The 14,169-nt window shown below is 34.5% G+C and overlaps 2 protein-coding genes across 3 annotated transcripts; one reads left to right on the top strand and one right to left on the bottom strand.

Moving 5' to 3' along the window:
* Positions 1-3,581: 3,581 nt before the first annotated feature.
* LOC109182048 (retinoblastoma-related protein-like) lies at positions 3,582-8,385 on the bottom strand. Its single transcript, XM_019332067.1, has 9 exons — positions 7,325-8,385; positions 6,895-7,057; positions 6,715-6,787; positions 6,010-6,186; positions 5,798-5,917; positions 5,555-5,699; positions 5,265-5,377; positions 4,076-4,191; positions 3,582-4,001 (listed from the first exon to the last, which is right to left on the bottom strand). The coding sequence occupies exons 1-9, from the start codon at positions 8,151-8,153 to the stop codon at positions 3,860-3,862; spliced, it is 1,878 nt and encodes a 625-aa protein (XP_019187612.1). The 5' UTR covers positions 8,154-8,385; the 3' UTR covers positions 3,582-3,859.
* A 1,944-nt stretch (positions 8,386-10,329) lies between these two features.
* LOC109182124 (probable protein S-acyltransferase 1) lies at positions 10,330-13,603 on the top strand. Of its 2 annotated transcripts, none has more exons than XM_019332185.1 (7): positions 10,330-10,713; positions 11,296-11,402; positions 11,485-11,790; positions 11,894-12,115; positions 12,223-12,605; positions 12,917-13,137; positions 13,232-13,603. In XM_019332185.1, the coding sequence occupies exons 1-5, from the start codon at positions 10,356-10,358 to the stop codon at positions 12,574-12,576; spliced, it is 1,347 nt and encodes a 448-aa protein (XP_019187730.1). In that variant the 5' UTR covers positions 10,330-10,355; the 3' UTR covers positions 12,577-12,605; positions 12,917-13,137; positions 13,232-13,603. The 2 variants fall into 2 exon arrangements, with proteins under 2 accessions (XP_019187730.1, XP_019187731.1); XM_019332186.1 differs by having other exon boundaries at positions 10,513-10,713; positions 11,223-11,402.
* The last annotated feature ends 566 nt before the right edge of the window (positions 13,604-14,169 follow it).

Here is a 14,169-nt window from a genome sequence, read left to right as displayed (position 1 = left end):
TGGTATCCTAACACGGGTGCCACGGCTCATGCCACTCCCGATGCCGGCATGATAACATCCGCGGAGGAGTATAATGGCCCGGATACGCTCCGGGTGGGAAATGGTACAGGTTTAGTAATCTCACGGGTTGGCCATCTATGATTAGTTTTCTATGGTTAGAATAAGTCTACTATCTGTATCCTATTAGATATGAGTAGTTAGAGGTAGACTGAGATATACTCTCCTGTAATTGTATCGTTGGTTAATCTGAATTGATTTTGAATTCTCATCCTTCCGAAACTAATTTCATTTTTTCATATAAGATAATGCACATAATTGGGTTGGGGTGTAAACGAGGGTAGGCTCAAGCTCAAGCACATAATTTCATTTTTGAACAGTTCGAGCTCGGCTCGAGTAGCTCGATTTTGAGCTCAAATCAGTCGTTGGCCGGTAGTCTTCCGGTGTCTCCGTATCTCGTCTCTGTGCCGTTGTCGTCGACAATCTTCGAGACTCTAGAGTTAGGGCTCGGGAAGAATGGGGGTGGGAGTGCGGAACTGCAAGAGTACTGGAGTAGGGTAAGTCTTAGAAGGGAGTAAAATGTTAATTTTGGATAATAATAATAATAATCCTTTATATAATAAAGCTATATGGTTTGGGAAATAATTAATGTTAAAATTAATGCCACAACATCCTTTATTATAAAAAAAATAAATAAATAAATAAAAAGCACAACATTTAAAAAATAAAATAGCTATATATATTATATAATCATATAAAAAATATACTTTTGAAAAATAAAATAGCTATATATTATATAATCATATAAAAAATGTGTTCAATTAGAGTTTAAATTTACACATACAAAATTTAAAATTTGCTTTCCAAATGTAATTATCTTAGTTATTATTCGCATTGTGAAAATTATAATATAGATGAAATACAATTAAGAATAAATCAATGTAATTAGGTAAATTTTCTCTATAAGTTTATTTGAATATGCGCATAATTAGAGATTATATTAACTATACAAAATTATAATTTTAATTGTAATTTTGTATTCTATAAAAATAATAAATACTTGACCAATGGAAACTCAAAAATATTATTATATTAAATAATTTAAAATATTTTACTTTTTCTATTTTTTATTTATATTTATAATAACATAAATTTTTCCCGTGCATTGCGCGGGTGAATTACTAGTAGTAGTAATAATGATAATAATAATAATAATAATAATAATAATAATAATAATATTACTATTATTATTATTATTATTATTATTATTATTATTATTATTATTATTATTATTATTATTATAAGGCTCGCGAGCGGCTCGTCGAGCCACGAGCATAGAATATGTGAACTCGGATTGAGCTCGATAAGTAAATGAGCCGCTCGAGTTCGGCTCAAACTCTATCCGTGTTTTGACCGAGCGGCTCGGCTCATTTACACCCCTAATTATAATGTATATATAGGTCAAATCACACTAAAAGACTAAATCTAATTAATTAGTTAGTGTAACCAATGAGTTTATAAATTCATATATTCTTTTTTTTTTTTTTCAATTTGGGGTTATTAACAGTTTCTAGGCCCTATTACATTGTAGTATTTGTTCATATATTTTCTCAACCTACTAAAACACAAAGGCCCTATTACATTGTAGTATTTGTTCATATATTTTCTCAACCTACTAAAACACAAAGAAGGCCTCCACTAAGGCTTGAACTCATAATAACCTTCTAAATGGAAGTCCAATCCGGATACCATTAGGCTACATAGTTTTCTACTTATTTGAGCCCAAAGTTGTGTATGTATTCAATTTAACTCAATCATTAGGTGATTTTTACACGAAGTTACGGAATAGTTCTCTGTGAAATTAAGTATGGAAAACAAATTTGAAAATTTAGAAAAATAAAAAATGGGAGCATAATGACAAAAATATATAGTGTCTTGATACAAGTAATGACAAAAATATATAGTGGCTTTTTCACAAAGTCTCCTTTTAATTGCAATTCTTCATCATAGTTTACAGAGGATATTCAACTTTTTCCTTTTAGAAACACAATCTAAATTAGTTGTTTGGGTAAGCATGTTCCTTCTCCACATAGAATTTTTCTATCTTTTGCAATTACAGTTCTGCCAACTCAAAATCAGATGTAATAGAAAACCAATTTTCCAAAAACTCATACTTACCATTATCTCTAAACATTTGTCAAAATGATCTTCTTCCCATTATAGGATTGGGAAATTTCAAGTCATTCTATTTGACAAAACAAACTCAACATAAAATTTTCCAATGTTGTCATATTTTCAAAACTATACCAACCACCTATAATTGTATAATATAACAACTACACTTACAACATGGTGTGTTGCCATTAACTAATTCAAGAAGGGATATTATTCATGTTTGGTTTACTTATCGTGTGTGCTTTGTGAGTTATTACACAGGATCAATGTACACCCTCGGATAGTAATTGCGAGTTTCTCTCGTCAATTAAAAAGAATAGCTCTTATTCCTGCAAGGTCATGTATTTAATTTTTGCCAATACCCTCTTAATCGAATTCATCACACATAGTCGTCTTTTTATTTCGTATTTATGTTATTCTTTATTTAATTTACTTGAAAAAATATTAGATCATAATTTTCATTTGTTCTTTATTTTCTATCAATAAAATCTTGACAAGTGAGGATCATTTACTGCCTACTAATGGTTCTATGCGTGTGTTTAACAAAACAATCTAATCTTTATTTAATATATACAAATACCAACTACTCCGTATTAGGCAAGGTACTTGAAGTAGTACACTCTTTTAGCTCGTAACGTTTAAGCTGCAAAAAAAAAAAAAAAAAAAAAAAAAAAAAAAAAAAAAATCAAATTCTATTGATCTAAATCCATTGCTCTAAGTTCTAACACAAAAGTAGGTCATACCCATTTCAATTCCCATGTACAAACCAAACACACCCTAAGTAAATCTCACTTATGTATACAAAGTTGTTTTGTATTCATGAATTCTTTGAAATTACGATGAAGAAATTTATAAGTGAAGTGTAAAAGTGGTAAAAGATAAAAGAATGCTTAGACTGAGGGAAAATGTCAAATTGTCACACATGTTCCTTTAGTGCATCCTTGGTTGGGGGTTCAAGGCAAGAAAGCATCATTTAGCCCCACTATAATGCTTACAAGGAAATTCTATGCCAAGTGTGGAAGAAACTATGCACAAGTCAACAAATATCCCTTTCAATTTTTTGACAATTAAGTTATCAAGCCAATTGGCATAAACTAGTACAATGATGATGATAACTTAACCTTAATCAATTAAATTACTGATTCAAAATTTCAAAATCTATTGAATGGAATTCAGCCATTCAGGGATGACAATTAAGTTGGTATATCGTTTATTAAAAATATTCTAAGATGTCAATCAATACTGATACATTTTGCTCCAGGTAAATAATGTATATTTTTCTAAGAAAAAGAACTGACAGTATTTGGTACAATAAAAAATATATACATAATTGTACTTGGTGCAAAATGCGGAGATTGTTGACTTTCTAGATTCCTTATAATACAAGTTAAACCAAAGGCATAAACCAGTTTAAGAGAATATATAGATATATATATATATAAGAAGATTCTTTGCTGCCTTCTACTCTACTAGTATACATCATTCTGTAACTCAATCTTATTAATAGACAAAAATCTACACTGAAACCAGTAAAAGATGGATGAAGGCGCTAGGGATAATTACAGCCAGTTTAAGAGAATAACCCCTTGGCCTTTACACTACCATTCCCTAAAACAGTAAAACATAACAAGGATATAAATTAAAAAAAGAAAAGGAAAGGATTTACAGGGGGATATGTAATGCAGCCTCATGAATCTGGCTGCTCACACTTGACGGCTGCAGATGATGAAGATCCACAGCTTCCATTTTGAAGGTGAAGACTGTTGGCCACAAGAGAGTCACTGACTAAGCCCACGTCCACATCGTCGAAGTTGAGCCTAAGCTTTCGGCTGCAGAAAATTTCATTCAGTTTTCGTGCCTCTACATTCGCTAGTGAAATTATCATTATGGTTAGCATGCATACCCGTTTAAATGGTTGTTGATGGCAGTTAGGTCTTTTGAAGGGCTCTGGTATGCGTGAGTACTTTCTCCAACACAAGCATAGAAGCTTTTAGAACTGTGAGATATCAGAGCATCCATCTGCAAACACATACAGAAGTCAAATGGCATGGAAATGCATCAAAGGACAGAAATATAACTTTTTTCTCTCTAAATTCCAAAACGAAGTCCAAAAATGAGCACTAATAAGAATTTATGCATTACAGTCCCAACTAGAATGCTAGATTAAACATTATATGGATTCACCACAGGAATACATTAGCCGACCATTGAGCAATGGCAGATTGGCAGGCACAATTTGTCTCTGCCCAGTTATTATCTAATTGGATGTATCAAGAAAATTGTTCTTTGAAAGCAATCTAGCGTGATGCTAAGAAACAAATAGGATACCTGCATTCACTAAATATAAACATTTAAAAAAAAAAATACCCATCCCACCGAACAAATATGATAACAGATTTCATAATTTTCTTTTATAATATAAAGGCCAAGTGCTATAAAGAAATGACTGAAGGTGCCCCAGAAAAAAAAAGTTAAAACTCTAAAACTCTAAAACTGGTGAATATCAGATGTTCTTACAAGCATACAATACTAAAACTCTTCGCAATACCCTTGTACAATTTCCATTTTGCAACTAAGGAATTTACATGGATACACTGATCATTTGATTCTTGACGCTGTCCCATACCATTCATATCCCCTTACCTTATCTTCATTTCTCAGGTACTCTCTTCACGAGAGGAATATGATCAGGAGATGTTTTCCAAATCTTATCTAATAAACACCTCTTCATCAAGTACAAAAAACTAGCATGAAGAAACTAGAGGCAACTCAAGTTAAGTTCATAGATCTAGCTAAGGTTAGGAGCACGTCCAACTTTTGACAACTCTATCCAATTTCAAGATAATTTCAGATTACTTTATTAAACTCCATCTCTCCCTCTTGTTCATGCTATATTTATGGAAGCTATAAGCAAAATAATTTGATCTAGATGAAATAATTTTACTAGTGAATGATTAATATGCCTAAAAATGGAAAAAAGGCTCAGCATGAAGAAATTATAGTTTCAACTGATACTCCATCTCAAGTACTATAAGAAATGCAATTTCAAATATACTTCATAGCACAAGAATAAATGTGAACAATAATCCTACCTTAGAAGATCGGAGTGGGGAGACATAAACATTATGAGCAGCAGATACTTTCTTAGGAGACATATCGGGGAGACTTGGAAAAGGGGATGTCTTGGGTGATGCAGGAGGTTGACCTGGTTGGCATCATGTGATTGTTAAAGGTAATGTTAGGTCACAAATAATGGCAAAGAATTGCAAAAAAAAAAAAAAAAAGACAAGAGAAGTGGAATGCTCAGTGCCCTAAACAACAAAAGAAGATAAGATAAAAAGGAAACAAATGTCTCAAAGACAGACAGTTAATGAAGACCTACCGGTGCTACTACTCTTAGCTTCTGCATTGTTGCTACTCTGTTGAGATGTTCCAGTGGGTCCAACCTCAACCAGAAGTGGTTTTACAGCACGAACAAATATTCCATTGTAAAATGAGATGATATCAACATGATCATTACCAGCTTTCTGTTTAAAAATTATTCAAAATGATTACAAATTCCAAAAAAAAAAAAAAAAAAAAAAAAAAGTGATTCAGGAAAGAGTGCATAGAGACAGTTGCATACGCCATGGCGTTGAGCTGATGTCAAATCAACAAAAACATTTTGAAAAACATGTGTCTTGCAATGTGGTTGCTTTCGGTAGTTGCATATTATTTCTTTGAAGGTCAGGCTGAGTTGGGAAATCTGCAGTAAATGACACAAGAAGAGAATAATTAAGCAAAATCTGAAAACAGACTACAGCAGAGTTCAAATTGATATTTTAACTATATATGTACCTTGCCAATACCATAGAAACAGCAAAGAATAATCTGGTCAATATGACGGTTGAATAACAGAGCAGTCTGTTGATTAAGTATTTTTTGGAAAAGATGATACACATTCTCCCGGATCTGCTGAGAAAGCTGTAGCCGTTCAACCATGCCACTAATTCTGACAGCAGCCAGCTTTGAAATCTAGGTGGGAACCATACAATTGGTGTAAAGTTAATTAGATCAACCACTGAGAAAAATTAAACCCCTAATGTTTCTCAATTTCATAAAGCTAGTATAGTTATATATCAGCACCCACATGTTAAATCTAAGAAATTCACAACTGGATTTGCCACATGATTGCCTGAATAGTTATCCAGAAAGTTCTAATAATCTGATTTATATAAAAATACACGGGGTATTATAACCAGATTAGCCATCCAATTCATAATTTCTTGGAACAAAATTATAATTGAAAGCTCTCCAAAAGAAGCTCTTAGACTGTGAGAGATGTAGACTGCTTGCCAGGAAGAAAAGAAAAACTGGAAACAGTGCAAAACTTGTAAGTGTATAGATAGGATCAATGCTAAGAGGAATTGAAAACTTAGAGCATTACATTACAATGCATTCAAAATGAAGACAACGATGGTAATAATAATAATAATAATAATAATAATAATAATAATATTATTATTATTATTATTATTAACTATATATTGTGACTATAAATACCTTGCCAAAGAATACACTGATAGCTGTTTCTGCACATGTTTCCCCTCCCCCACCAGGATTTGGCCTTGTAGGGCTGCAAAATATCCAAATTCAACAGAGGCAAAGACGCATGAGAACTGAAATTTGCAAGCTAAATGAAACAGCAACAGATCTATCTATAGATGGTATCAACAATAGTACCTTGCGAATGCAGACTGCAAAGCAGGTAAGGGGAGCTTTCCTTTCAAAGGATTCAGAGCCAAAAGACGATCCTTCACGGGTGATGTGAAGGAATTCCGCTCAACCAACACACTTCGGTACTCAGTGCAGAGTCTTTTGGGTGACCTCATGTCACCATTTTGACCTGAATGTAAAATATGTCAGGAATTTACATAATACCAGATATATGATACAGAGAAAAGAAGCTATTTCACCCATTTCCAAATATTGTTAAATGAAAGATTAGTACTAGGTTTGAATAAAAATAAAAATCAAATTTATCTAGAAGTTCTTTAGCAAAAGGCATCCAGAACTCACTCTACTTGCAGTTTTACATCAGCAATAATACACCAATTCATGAGTAAAACTAAAAGAGGTATACAAAGAAAATAATAACCAAGTTAATGCATACCTGGGCTAGTTTCCAGCTTATGAAAAGATGGCACTGGAGGTAAAATTGCAGAAGACATGTTTGCAATTGCATCCAGTGATGGCATGGGGTCAGCCAACAAGCCAAGACGGTTAATTTCTGCCGAAAGGGCTGGCCTAGCTACTATCAAGGAGTTGTACATAGAAGACCCCTTTTCCCACACCACGCTCTCCAAAAGTCGTTCCTCCAGAGAATTCAAATGGCGTCTCAACTCTTGAGGAAGGCTATCTTCGTGTCTAATGAAGCTTTCTATGACCTTACTGAGGTCGAAAGCCATGATTCCCGTTCTCTCTAGAACAGCCGGAAACAATACAGTTGCAGTGGTCTTATGCGTGGCTAGAACTAGCTCCGCGGAACAAGCAAGCATACATCTATGGAACCTCTCATTAGTCAGCAAAGAAGTTAAATTGTTCCCGCGTAAAATTTGGGACTCGGCGACACACATCGCTTGCAGTACCCTGTAATAAAGCTTCATAGCTTCCGATCGACGCTGTTCCACCCATTTGTTGTCCATTAAGTTGCTACTTTGAAGGCTCACACTGCTCCCAGCTTCAGCTTCAGCTCCAGCAGCCGCACACTCCTCCGCCGGAGTAGAACCAGGACCGCTCGGAGAAGGAAATATGGCCTCGAGTATAATCTGAGCCCTCCGAATCACATCCGCCGTTACATCTCTATCGCAGGACGACAAGAACCTCTCCAGCTCCGGCGAGGGTTTCGAGGGAAGCGGATCTATGACGGTGCGCAGCCACGTCGCGGTAGACATTGTCGCCGTGCCGCAGCTCAGCCGAGTAGGAGTGGACGAGGAAGCCATCTTTATATTTGATTCCAAATTACTGCCGCCGCCGCCGCCCGCCGGAAAAAACTTCCTTGCACTCCGACTGATAACACGGCCAATCGAATAACAGATCGCTCTAATCGAGAGAAATGGAATCCGGGGAAAAAAGCTCAGAGAAGCTTGAGATGATATTGTGAGTGAGAAGAACACTAGGGTTTCAGACTTTCAGCCTAATTGCCCCTCTTTCTCTTTCTATCACTAAAAAAGGGACCCTTTTTTCCCGCCCACCTCTTTTTTCTGTTAGCGAATACGCGCGGGAAAAACGACATACGTCATCCTGCCGGTAACAGGCAGCCCTAGACGACACATTTTGTAATAACGATATGACACGTGTCCCAGTTTTGCCGCCAAATTTCCCGATACTGCTTGGCGGGTACCAACAGTGGGCCAACAAGACCCAAGCACAATTTTCATTTTCATCCATTAATTATTGTTTAAAAAGTATATTATTATTATTAAGATATATTTGATTTTACATTTAAAATGTATTTAGCATATATTTATCACACGGTGTCGATAAACTATGATCAGTATAATAATGAGATAGTGACTGAGATGTTGAGAAGCTCTAGTATCAGTTGTGAGCCACCGATCCTCTTACACTAATATGAACTCCTACAATCCAACATAATGATGACAAACTATTGACGTGACGTCTCTGGATTGAGTTCTTCGATAAGTTGCAATACATGTAAGATATTGACGTGACATATGCACGATTTTATGACATAGTTAACATATATAGCAGTGAAAAATGAACAGCTTGAAAATATATATTGAAACCGAAAATCATGCTAATATCAATATTGAAAAACAATATAATATCAAAATCATATATAAACCACAATGGTTGCTTATAACTTACCAATGTTAAAACTATCAAATGAGCACGTTTAGATGAATAAATTAAAAACATGCTCTACATTACTATTTATATTTGAAAATATTTGTTTTAAGTCGAATTTGCATTTTATATGTATTTGCAAAAAATAAAAAAATAAATAACCTAGCAATGATATATGTGGTGATTCAATGATATATGTAAACAACAATACAAAAACGTTCACATGATTAATTATAATGGCAATTATATTTCATTGTAAGAGATTAAATGTTATTACATTGAAACATTATTGTATAATCAATGAATATTATTGCTACTAAATAATTCATGATATAACTAGTAACTTCTCATTAAACTCTGTATATTTGACATTATATTCATTCATATTAGATGAAACGCACATATAATCTAGATTCATGTATCATTGTTATGTTTATTGTTTCTATCACCTCATTTGAATATAAAAATATATATACGCCTAAGCGTATAACTTTTTTTTTTTTTTTTTTTTTTTTTTTAATAACGTTAGTTTCCAGTTTTGTCGTACTATAAAATTGATTTCTTAAACCTACATGTACATTTATATGCACAATGAATCTAATGTAACATAATGTTTAATTGGGATGACAGAATTAAAATAAAAGAATTGTAATTTTGTGGGGGAAAAAGAGAGGTGATAATGAAGTGGAAATTCAAATTACATTATCTAATGGGAATGAATATAATTATTAGGAATGAAAATTAAAGAAGTGATATAAAAAATAAAATGTCATTATATAATAATAATAACAATAATAATAATAATAATTTAGTATATTCAAAATGAAGAGTTATAGTGGTACAATATAATTTGTCATTCTCGGTTGGTCATTAGGCTTATTAGTTATTTTCGTCCGTATTACGATTTAATTTGTCATTCTCTCTGTCTGTATTACGATTTAATTTGTCATTCTTGATTGGACATTAGGCATCTTGTATTACGATTCAGATCCACCTGACTAGTATTCGTTCGCTTCTAGAGACACAAGAATTAGCTAAAGGAAAATTGTAACTTGTAAGAATCGAACTTAGGTTATTTCGGATATATAGGCCTACTAGTTTCATCACGCATAAAACCTCACATATAAAATTAAATTGTTAGCATTGCTATTTTAAGAAAATGTTTACAATATTGTGAGTGTATTTTATAGTTTATAAAGTTGTAATTTTTTTTTTTTGAAAGGAGTTTATAAAGTTGTATTATTTTATTTATATATACTTGACAAATCATAAGATATGTCACCAGCAAAATATGAGAGACCAAGAGAGAAGGAAGTGAGCTCAAATTTATAGAAATGGAGCGAAAATGTCCCCTTGTTTCAAGGGAGAGAAAGAGGGCAAGCGTAGCGAGGAGGGAATCAATTTTTCTTTTAGAGAGAGAGAGGGAGAGAGAGAGAAAGAGAGAGAGAGAAAGAGAGAGAGAGAGAGGGATAGGGGTAGGTGTAGGGGTGATTTCATCTTCATCTTCTCCTTCTGCTTTCTCTCCATTATTGATTATACCAACACCCCTCAATAAGCCATTCGATTCCATCATCAAAGTTGCGCATGGAGAATGCAACGGCGATGAATGGGATCCGGAATCAGGATTTGGCCCCATCCTCCATAGTCGACGCTCCCAAGAAACGGCTTTATCAAACTTGGAACGGCCACAATGTAAGATTCTCGTTGCTTGTGTTTTATTTTGAACGATTTATTGTAATAATGGGACTAGAAACAATTTTATGGTTATTTAAACAAAAAAAAAAAAATCTTAAAGAAATTTTGGGAAGACAAATTGTTGGAAATGATGTTTCCATTTTCATTTCAACTTCTGTTAAATGTTTGCCCAGTAAAGGCCAAATTCATTGGGTTCCACAACTTAGGTTCATTGAGATTTCAATCTTAGTTTATGGTTTTTGATTATTGTCCAATGGTTCAAAACTCATGTTTTGTTTTTTGTTTCACTTAAGTTTTGAGTGTCTTCTTGAGATTAGTACTTCATTGTGCTAAGGTTTTGCTCAACATGTGATGCAGTGTGTAATTTGGAAATGCATTGCCACTAACTATAGAAGGGAATTTTCACACATGAGATAAAATTTGTAATGAAGTATAATGTTTATTATGAGGTGGGGGAGGAAGACTACCGGTTGCTCATGTTTATACGACTTTCTTTACTATTTCAGAAATTCGTTTGTGGTGGGAGATTGGTCTATGGTCCTGATGGGGCATCAATGATTTTATCTGCTTTTCTAATAGGGACCCCTGCATTCACATTCTGTTTGAAAACGCTTTCAAGGACTCAAGAAGCTGATCCAGTATTTGGGAAGGTTGTGTCTATTGTGGGGATTGTGCTCACAATTTTGGTAGGTAATTGGAAAGTCTTCCATGAAGAGTTTGGCATTATCTTCTGAAAATTTGGCCTAACACATTATAGTGATCATGCAGGATTTGATTTTTCTCTTCTTCACGTCTTCAAGCAATCCTGGAATAATCCCTAGGAACAAAAGCCCCCCTGAATTTGATGAGATATTAGAAGCCAGTGTAACATCCATGGATTGGTATACCAGGGCCACTTCTATAAAACTACCAAGGACAAAGGATGTTATGGTCAATGGCTATTCAGTCAAAGTGAAGTTCTGTGACACCTGTTTGCTATATCGTCCACCACGTGCTTCTCATTGTTCAATTTGCAATAACTGTGTTGATAAATTCGATCATCACTGCCCGTGGGTTGGTCAATGTATTGGAGTTGTAAGTTCCACGGTTTGGAAATCTTCTGCAATAGAAGGCAGCTGCCTTGTTTTGTTGTATGAAAAGTAAACTAGCCTCCATTTCTTTATTTCTTTGATTGCAGAGGAACTATAGGTGCTTCCTGTTTTTCATAACGACAGCAACAATCTTGTGCATATATGTCTTCACATTTTCGTTGATGAATCTCCTTCATCAACGAGGCAGTCTATTGAGTAGGATGTCGGAGGATGTAGTTTCCGCCATTTTAGTTTTTTATTGCTTCTTTGCGGTCTGGTTTGTGGGTGGGCTAAGTTTTTTCCATTTTTACCTTCTGTCTCATAACCAGGTTAGACAATATATTTGTTTGCACACCCTCACGCTCTTTTTACATCAATTTTTTTGTTCATAGGAAAAGAAAGTCAAATGACTAATGTAGTTTATGTATACTTGCAGACTACTTATGAAAGCTTCAGATACCGATATGATAAGAAGGAAAACCCATTTAATCGTGGTTTAATAAACAACTGGAAAGAAGTCTTTTTATCCAAGACTGCACCATCACTGGTCAATTTTCGAGAATGGGTTGTTGGAGAAGATGAAACGGTGAGGAGCTCTGTAAGGAGTGTAAGCTATAGATTTGGTGGGATCAACTCCAAAAACAAGTACAATTTGGAATTGGGAGTGGTACGGGAGGATGCTATTTTACCAAATTTGGATTACAATGTAATTGTTGACCGTTTGAAGGAGGACGGAGGTGTTGAGAAAGTTGCTAAAGGTGATAAGCCTAAGGAAGTCAATTCCAGCTAGTAGTCATCTGCAGCTCATCGTACCTAAAGGTAACTTTCTGCATCGTTAAAGATCTAAGCAGTAGTTTAGTCAATTGAAATCGACATAGCACTCTATGTAAGAGGTTTTAGGTTCAATCATATACCCACTAGACATTCCCAAAAAAAAAAAAAAAAACGATTAGTAAATGACATCTGAATAGTTGGAAACTTTCAATAAGAGTTTGCATAGTCGTATACTGTTTCATGGCTGTTAGTTTTCTCTCGAGTTTGCCTACATTGCATTCTTTGCATCTTATCTGCCCTCTAATAAATGACCATGTCTTTCATGCTAACGGATCACGTGCTTTTGTCTTCTAAAGAGGTCATAACAACAACGTTAGCACATTCAGTGGTGGCGGGCATTTGATGGCCTGTAAGTGCAGGGGCAGATTTTGCGAAATGCGAAACTCTGGTGTTGCTTAAGACCTCTCCTGTTTTCTTCACCATTCACTGGTTGGGAAAAACCTCGATAAAATAGATGCGATAAATGTAATGTAGTCTGGGAATTTGAACAAAACGAGGATGACGTATCCTTGTTAAGGTACTACATTTTTGTCTCATTTCCCCCCTTCATTCCCATTCTAAATTTATAATGAAAAAAACCTTATTTTCCTTTCTTTTTTTCATGGTGGAAGGGGGAGGAATTTTGAGGGTGAAGAGCTGGACATCCTTGGGCCTTGGCTGGACTCAAAAGACACTTGCAATCTTGCCTACTTGTCTTGGATCTCAATATTCAAGACTTGTATATTTTTGATAGCAATTTTATATATCTTTATGAATTTTCTATGGTCTGATTGTGTTTTAGAAAAAAAATAGAAAATTGTATGTTTGGGGGTGTTGTACTTTGTTCTATAATTTTCCAAACAAAGTTAGAGGCACATCTATGATGAAGGGGAGTAACATTTTTGGAGAACCTTGAGAATTCAAGTTTTGTGAAAAGTTTTAGTTATATGTTTCTACTATTAGTTGTGTATTTGTTCATCTATCAAGATCTTGTCTAAAACAAATTTTGGGGTACCAAGAGTTCAATTTTTGCTAATATCTTTTCAGTCGAATTTGTCGCGCATAGTATTCTTAGTATTATTTACCTTTTTTATATGATTTGCGAGCTATCACACATGAGCAAAGTTTATCCAATGCACATCTTCGAATAGTGGTTGTAAGTTTCCTTCATTACAAGAAAAGGGTTCCCATATGCCAAATTTTGTGCAACATAGTCTTCCATGATATTGGTCTGATCTAATGGATGAGAAACTTCACTTAAGACTTGCTTCTAGCTAACAGCATGGTGGGAGTTCGATCTATACTACGAACATTGGGGGTTTGAGTTTGGGATGGACGGACTTCTTTGTGCACAAAAAGTGTATAGTTTGGTGTTGAATCTTGAAGTTAGATTGACTCGATTTACTTATGAGTTTCGCGTAATTCATGTGGTCTAGGATATAATATGACGAAATCGAAGGAAAAAAACTAATAAAAAACTTGTGTCACAGTCAATCAACTGCTTTAAAATACAGCATATTACATACAAACAAACAGACAGGCAGACACTAAATGAAGTTGGTTATAGTGT

This window comes from Ipomoea nil, unplaced genomic scaffold (genome assembly GCF_001879475.1).
Source record: "Ipomoea nil cultivar Tokyo-kokei standard unplaced genomic scaffold, Asagao_1.1 scaffold1043, whole genome shotgun sequence".
NCBI classification, from domain to species: Eukaryota; Viridiplantae; Streptophyta; class Magnoliopsida; order Solanales; family Convolvulaceae; genus Ipomoea; species Ipomoea nil.
Note: the sequence above shows the minus strand (reverse complement) of the source record. Positions and strands in the feature narration are given on the sequence as shown.